The sequence below is a fragment of the Mesocricetus auratus genome, unplaced genomic scaffold, assembly GCF_017639785.1.
Source record: "Mesocricetus auratus isolate SY011 unplaced genomic scaffold, BCM_Maur_2.0 Super-Scaffold_4256, whole genome shotgun sequence".
In the NCBI taxonomy this organism is placed as follows: domain Eukaryota; kingdom Metazoa; phylum Chordata; class Mammalia; order Rodentia; family Cricetidae; genus Mesocricetus; species Mesocricetus auratus.
Window position 1 is genome coordinate 13,500,011 of NW_024429182.1, and position 7,904 is coordinate 13,507,914.

At 46.3% G+C, this 7,904-nt stretch overlaps 1 protein-coding gene across 1 annotated transcript in view; it reads right to left on the bottom strand.

Moving 5' to 3' along the window:
• Positions 1-2,569, bottom strand: part of Cfap58 (cilia and flagella associated protein 58) — a 102,973-nt gene extending 100,404 nt beyond the window's left edge. The window contains exon 1 of the mRNA XM_005063479.4: positions 2,406-2,569. Within this exon, the coding sequence (XP_005063536.1) occupies positions 2,406-2,414 (9 nt within the window). The 5' untranslated portion in view covers positions 2,415-2,569. The remainder of the gene's footprint in view (positions 1-2,405) is intronic.
• Positions 2,570-7,904: the final 5,335 nt, after the last annotated feature.

Here is a 7,904-nt window from a genome sequence, read left to right on the forward strand (position 1 = left end):
CCTGCCATAAAATGCATTCTATGTTCTTCAAGAACACATAAAAAGAGACTTACTCCCAGCAGCAAGAATAAAGCACATTTCATGAAAGAAGTGGTACTCAAGCCACTAAAAGAAAGAAAAGACTCCTCACAGGCAGCTCTGAAGAAAAAATCACTCCCAGCAGATGACAATGCCTGAGGCAGAGCTCACGGCCACACAAGTGCCGGAGATGCCCACAGCTAAGAGGCATGACAAGGAGAAGAGGCTGAGACAGGTTGGGAGCGTGGAATGACGCGCTAAGAAGTCTGGATTCCTGTTCTGTCAGATGTAAAGACCCACCCAAAACGTCTGAGAATAGATACAGCATGAAGCTTCGTTTATGCTTTCCACGGTGTGCTTTGATAGTCTACACAAAAAGGGTTAACGTCTGCCACCCCCTGCTCATCAAAGAAACCAAACGAAATGATCCTTTATCCCAATAATAATAAAATTTTAGTTCACACTCAAGATTCTAAGTAGCCTTGTTTGCCTCTTCTCTCAATGGGCACAGTTTGCGCAGTATGAGGAAGGTTTGTGCATATAGTCTTAGTTTAAAAAAGAAAGAAAGAAAGAAATACGCACTGTTAATTAAATCCCTACACATGATGCATAAGCAAAACACAGTGTTTAGAGATTTAAATGTGGTGCATGTAACACTTGGCTTAACAGCTTTAGTACTATTTTAAACCCAACAGAGGTTCCCTTGCTAAAAGCAGATTATTGCACAGAACACCATTCAGCAAATGCTCGAAGAAGGAAAAACCACTTTGAGCAAAAGTGGTGGTGCTGCGGCTGCCCCGTCTCATTGATGCAACACCTGAGTCACAAATTCCTAGGAGTCACAACAGCGCTCTGCACTCTGGCCTTGAACGTGGCTTTAGTGTCAACATTTGATCAGAGGCCTAATGATTTGTTTGCAACCAGATTCTCCCCATAAGCCTGCAATTAGTACAGGAATGGGAAAACATCAAAGAGACATTTTAAAGAAACTTTCATGAATGAAAGAGGTGTATGTTCACATTGTCACTTCCAAAAGTGTTCTTCTGTTAAAGGCAAAGCAACGATAATCTCTTAGCCCTGACCAAGAGATTATTGGGCAGCTGTTAATTTCTACGTGGTGGCCAGGCTTGAGTGTGTACTTAAGAAGGACATCAAGATGAAGTGATCAGATCAGAGGAGCTGTGACAGTCCATCATCTGCCTACAGAGTGTCTGCCCTGGGGTCTGAGGCACATCCCGTTGTAAGGAGAACTTTTTTTTTTTTGAGGAGAATAAAGAACAATGAACTAAGATGACACAGTGAGCCGAGGAGGGACCCTCAAAGCAGACAATGAATGAGAGCCAGCAGGACCAAGAGGAGAAGACAGGACGCGAGAAGACATGAAAGAGACTAGGAGAGGGGAGAAGCGTTGCAGCAGCGGCAGCCTCGTGGGTGTGGGGATGAGAGTGATGGCGCCTGGGGGTGGGACCAGCGGTGGAGATAAGGAGCCATGAAGAGCCATTAACCATGCAGAGTGGAGCTTCCAAAGGAAGACCGGGCATGGAGGAGACTGGGATGCAGAGGCGCAGGGAAGACAGAAGCAATACGGTGTGGCATGGAGGTTTTGGAGATGCTGGGACCAGGGTTGGTTTCACGGGTGTGGGCCCAGTCAGTCACACGGGATCTGGAAGACTCCTACTTTGGTTAAATTCCCTACTGTCATCTCTTAAGATTCTTGGTTTTAACAAAATGCTTTTAGCTTTACTCTGGGCCTCATGAGTCATGCAGGTGATTCCCGCTAGAAATTGTTAAGAGGTGGGGGTGGGCTCCGGCAGATCGATGAAGAATTTAAGTAAGACCAGGCTAGATGAGGACTCTGAATATCGATTGATGGTGAGGATGTGGGGCTGTTGAGGCTATAAAGGAGAGGGCTAATGGACAGACAGGCTACGGAAGGATGAAGAAATGAAGCCTCATTAGTGAGGCTGAAGATGAAGTGTCCTATAGCGCCTGTGAGAGATGCCGGCTATGAGATGTTAACACGGGGTCAATGAGAACGCGATGGACCTTGAGGAAAGTGTATGACAGCTGGTGATCATACGTTAGGGAGTCGGGGCGTGACAGGTGGGCAAGCTAGTGAGCAGGGTGACAATGAGTGTGTCGATGAGACGTTTTCAACAGTATCACCTGCAGTTCGGCTGTAGGGTGCAAATCACGGTCTGGGAATTCATGAAGGAGCAAAGGGTGGGGACAAAGCCAAGGGAGAAAAGCGCGAGAGAGCAGATAGCGAGGGTGCTGGTGAAGGAGGACCGGAATTAGCGAATGTAGCAAAGGACGGGTTCCAGCAGGAGAGAGATGACAGCGAGAGGTCGAAGCAGAGAAGCAACAGAGGGGCGCTGACTCCTGACCTCCGTCATCCTGACGCTCTTTGAAGGCGGCCTCAAAGGCTGCCGTGGAGATCAGAAAACTGGGCTGGAGTCTGGAGAAGGGGCTGTGCACTGCCCCCAGTGTCTAAAAGGGCGACACGTTTTTTCTGATCGCCAGCCCGGCGCCGAAACCCGGCGCTCGGCGCGTCTTCGGTCTCCTGGCAACCGCCACGCCCCCTGCCGCTGACAGCGCCGCAGACGTTCGAAAGGGGCGGAGCCCCGAAGGTCCGTACCTGGGCGTTGGTCTGAAGAGACATTTGCAAATGTATTCTGAAGGTGGGTGGGTCCAAGGAAATCTAGAGGCGGTGCCTCTGAGAGGCTGGAGTCCAGAGACCCAGGAGAAATGTGCAATGCTAATAGGAAGAGCTGGTATAATCAGTCTCCTTCGTGAAATGTAGTTTCTTTTTTTTTTTTATCGCTAGCCCTATTCCTAACCCTCAAACTCAGCCCGAAAGGTTGTTCAATAAGTGCTCTTGTGCTCAGACGTGTAATTTTTAAGTCAGTAACATTTAATATGCTTTTGAACGCTAGAAATCGTCTTGAGTTCTTTTTTCACTCAGTGTTCTTTTCTAGGGACTATCTTTTGCTTGTTTGTTTGTTGTTTTGTTTTGTTTTCCAGGACAGGGTACCTCTGTGTAACCCTGGCTGTACTGCAACTCTCTGTAGACCAGGTAGGCTTCGAACTCGCAGAGATCTACCTGCCTCTGCTTCCTGGGTTCTGGGATTAGGGGTGTGCGCCACCACTGCCAGATTGTACGGTCTATCTTCATTGCACTCGTGCCCACCGCTTGGCATTTCAAATTTGGGATCCAACGCGTTACTCCCTTTCTCAACTGCTGAATGCAAAGGCTGCCTCCAGTTCCCCAACGCCAGTAGTAAGGTAGCCATGGACATTGTTGTCTGCCGTTCATTTTACGGATCTACATGCAAATTCCCCTGAGAAAGATATTGATGAGTTGGCGATTGTGCATAGGGGAATCCTGGGACACCACATGAGAACATGTAGGTGTGTCCTGCACAAAGAAATCCAGCCAAGCGACCACTGGGGCTAAAATAGAGCCTCTACTCTCCCTTACCACACCCCTACTATGAGATTTATCCTTCATCCTCCCAACACACACAGGCAGCAAAAGCTCTCTTCTGTAGCCAACTCATGAACCTGTGAGGCTGTGACCGTGTGACTATCTGGAAGGTGGACGCTGCTTTCCAACTGCAAAGGTGTCCCTACTCTCTGGTGGAAGTCAGTGACTCAACGGCACCAAGTGCTTGCTGTTCGATTGTGGTACACAAGCACTGTCCTGTTGTGTGTCCCACAATGTGCTCCAGACTCAGCGTTTGCTGGTCTGCAGTACTTTCGATTCATGAAGACCCAGAAGGCGTTTATTTAGCATAAACAAGGGCTTTACAAACACTGGCTCATCTAATTCGTGGTTCTCTGACCCTGTCAATGGGCTGGGAGAAGCAGGAGCACGTTTTTTGGCTTTTTTTTTCTTCTTTTTCCAATAAAGAACTTGATCATTTCTTCATATGCACATGAGCCATTTTGGGCTTCCCTTCTGTGAGCTGCCTTTGCCAACCTTTCTTTTCCTTTTTAAACATCTCAAATATTTACTTAAAATTAAAAGAATAAAAATAAGCCGAATAACGGTGGCACACACCTTTAATCCCAGCACTCAGGAGGCAGAGGCAGGTGGATCTCCAAGTTTGAGGCCAGCCTGGTCTACAGAGTGAGTTACAAGACAATCAGAGCTATACATAGAAACCATGTCTTTAAAAAACCTTATTATTATCATTATTATTATTATATTATATGGCATGGAAAAACATTTTACCTTTATTTGGATGTTTCAATAGGCATTAATTTGGATGATATGACAATAGTTAAAATCTATGTCAATAAAGAAGTTAAAATATTCGTGCACACTTTATGATTTGCAAAAATTCTCCATTTGTGTCTGCCTAAAAAGAATAATACTTTAGCTGGTGAGATAGCTCAGGGGGTAAAGGCGTTTGCTGCCAAGCCTGATGACTTGAAGGCAATCTTCAAAGTCCCATGTAATAGAAGGGAGGACTGATTCCCCTAAGTTGTCCTCTGATCTCCATATGTCTACATCTGCCATGGTACACACACACACACATATACAAACACACACACACACACACACACACACACACACACACAATGTTAAACCATAGTATTTTGTGTTTTTTGGTTGGTTGGTTGGTTGGGCTTTATTGGTTTTTCAAGACAGGGTTTCTCTGTGTGACAGCCCTGACTGTCCTGGAACGCATTCTGTACACCTGCCTCTGCCTCTCAAGCGCTGGTGTTAAAGGTGCGCATCACTGCTAGGCCTGCATCTTGTCCTTTTAATTGGCCTTGAAAAGGACCATTAAGTTAGACTGGAAAGATGGCTCGGGTTAAGAGCCCTGGTTGCTCTTCCAGAGGATTCAAGCTTAATTTCTAGCACCCTAGTAGTTGCTCACAACTGCCTGCAACTGCAGTTCCAGGGATTCGGTACTCTCTGGTCCCTGTCAGCACCAGGCATGTGCACAGTACACATATATGTGGGAAAACACCCGTACACATAAAATAATTTTAAAAGACCATAAGCGGTATGCGTGTGGTGTATATACATACACATGGGCGAAACAATTACACACATAAAATGTAGATAGTTTTTTTAAAGATGCTGGAGAGGGGGGCAGGCTCGGTGAATGGAGGCACATGTCTGTAATCACTGCACTCTCGGGAGACTGGGCAGAAGTATCAGAAGGCTGAGGCGATCCGGATTCCATGGGGTGTGTGTGAGGGGGTGAAACTCCACTAGAGCGCTAACATTAACGTTGGCTATGCAGTGGGATTTTTGCATCTTGCCCACTTTCCTGTCTTTTCCTTCTTTTCGCTGTACAGAGCGTCTTTGTGAGGCCTGGACAGCAGTCTGCCATCCAAGACCGGAAGCTCCGGTCTTCGTGCTTTTATGAAACAGTAATCGTAAGGTCTGATACCGTAGCTCTCTGTCTTTTTTCTCCCTTTCATCTGTCTGTTTGCTCTTTCCCCAGCAGTCTGCCCTACAAGCCTCACCGTTTCACTTTCTAGCATGCGGTTCTCAAGCCCGTGTGCAGTCCGCCTTAGCACTGAGTGCGAAACGGTGACGGAGACAGACTCGCTTCTCTCGCTGACCTTTGCACTCACGACGCGCTGCTGGCACAGAGACCGAAGGGAGCGGGCACAGAGAATCCGAGCACAGCGTGGAATGGTCGTTTCCCACGCGGATGCTTGGACTGTGTGGCTATGTCTAGCACCTCAACACAGGGTTCACAAAATTTTAGCAACAGTGGACGGTGTTTAAAAGCACAGGCCAAACACAAATTCAAAATCAAAATATAATGAATGACCTGAGGCGCTGACACCTGCCTCAGTTGTTTCCCACGGCTGCACTGCGGCCTTGGTCCTGAGCACCCATACTTTCTAGAGTGTAAACCATTGCACCGGTGTCGTGCAAACTGCACAGCCTGAAGCGCCTCTGCTCGGGCTCGACATTACTGTTTGCTGCGAATTGCAGGGTTTCTGCTGCACATGCAAGGTTCTCTCTTCTCTCTCTTCTCTCTCTCTCTCTCTCTCTCTCTCTCTCTCTCTCTCTCTCTCTCTCTCTCTCTCTCTCTCTCTGTCTCTCTCTCTCTCTCTGTCTCTCTCTGTCTCTCTCTCTCTCTCTCTCTCTCTCTCTCTCTCTCTCTCTCTCTCTCTCTCTCTCTCTCTCTCTCTCTCTCTCTGTTCTTCTGAACAGGGTTTCTCTGTGTGGTCCTGGCTGTCCTGAAACTCACTCTGTAGACCAGGTGGGCCTCAAACTCAAACTCAAACTCACAGAGAGCCTCCTGCTTCTGCTTATGACGTTAGAGCCTGCTCCTTCACCTGCCACAGGCAGCAAGGGGCAAGGGGAGCTATCTCTCCCCTGCCCACAGCACCGTATGGCAGATGAGGGGTGTGGTCAGATCTCCCATGCTCATGCTATCAGGGCCTGTTCACCTGCACACCTATCAATAGCTCTACCGCACTGCCCAGGTGGCCCGCCAGCCTCACTTTCCCAGTTCCATAGCTGGTAGGGGGAGGGTCAGTTCCCTCGCCTGCCACAGGTGGCAGGGGCAAGGGAAGGCATCTTTCCCTCACCCTCACCGCCACGTGGCAGACAAGGGAAGTGTTCTATCCTTAAGAAACAAAATGACTTAATTATGGGAAGATAATTTTAATATTTTCCTACCAGCCTTCACTTTTCCTACCAGCATTCCTCAGTATGCAAGTATCAGATTAGTATACCTTTGTGTTAGGATGTTTGGTTTAGTTTTTTTTTATTGCTATTTGAGTTGCAGATTTGAGTTACATTTTTTAAAATTTATTATGTAAATTTTGGCTTGGGATTAGGAGAGTATTGCCAGCAAGTTTTGAAGTGGTCTTAAACAAGATTGTGATTTTTTTCAAACTCCAAGTGTTTGGTTAGTGGCATTCTCAGTATTGGTGACTGATAAGACCATAATTTAGATCTACTCTGAAAAACACTGAAGGTGTTTTATGTCCTCCACAAAAATATCAAATGTTAGCTGATATTAGCTAAAAATAAGCAAGCATAATCATCTCATTAGCAGGCAATTTTGCTTTTGCCTTTAATACACAGTAAAATTAAATGTATACCTCAGAAGCATTTAAAAATAAATGTCTTTATGACTCATTGTCAGTAAATGTTTGACATCTATACATATTTTGTAAATTTACATACCAAGGGTCATATACATTTTTCTTGGAGTTATGAGCAGAAAAATTGTAAGAAGTCCTGATTTCAGCTCACAGAGAGAATAAGAGTTGTAAGGATGCAGACACTGCTTACACAGCGTGATTTATAATCTGGGGAAAACACAGTTCCGGAAGTGGGCAGTCTGGGATCCCCAAGGACATGGAAGACACGCAACGTGGTCAGCTCACAGAAGCGAGATCCAGATGAACATCAATGTGGGTGTGGAAATGGATGATGAATAGAAGAATGAATCTTTGAACAACTCAGTTCATGATGATGAAACAAAATGATTTCCCATTTCCTGGTTTTGGGAACTGGAGTCATTCTGCTCCCCCGTAGAGTTGCAATAAAAAGAAAGCCACTAGGTGGCATCACACTACAAACAGTCCGCACCTTTCACAGCCTTAAGGACACCCGAGGTAGTTCAGCTCTGATTTGAACAAATACTAATCTCATTCCTCCTTATACACATTTATTTCCTGAACACCTACTATATGCCCAGCCTTGGACCTTTGACTTCAGCTCCTTGAAGATGTGAAACCTGGAACTCACAGCACTTCCTTCTCTGCCTAGAATTTTGAACCACCCACTCCTGAAAGTTCCAACACACCCTTTCTTCAGATCTCCCATCCTCAGTGAACTCTTCCCTAGCAAGAATGCACATGGCCTGTAGTCTACTTCTTAGACTATCCCATAA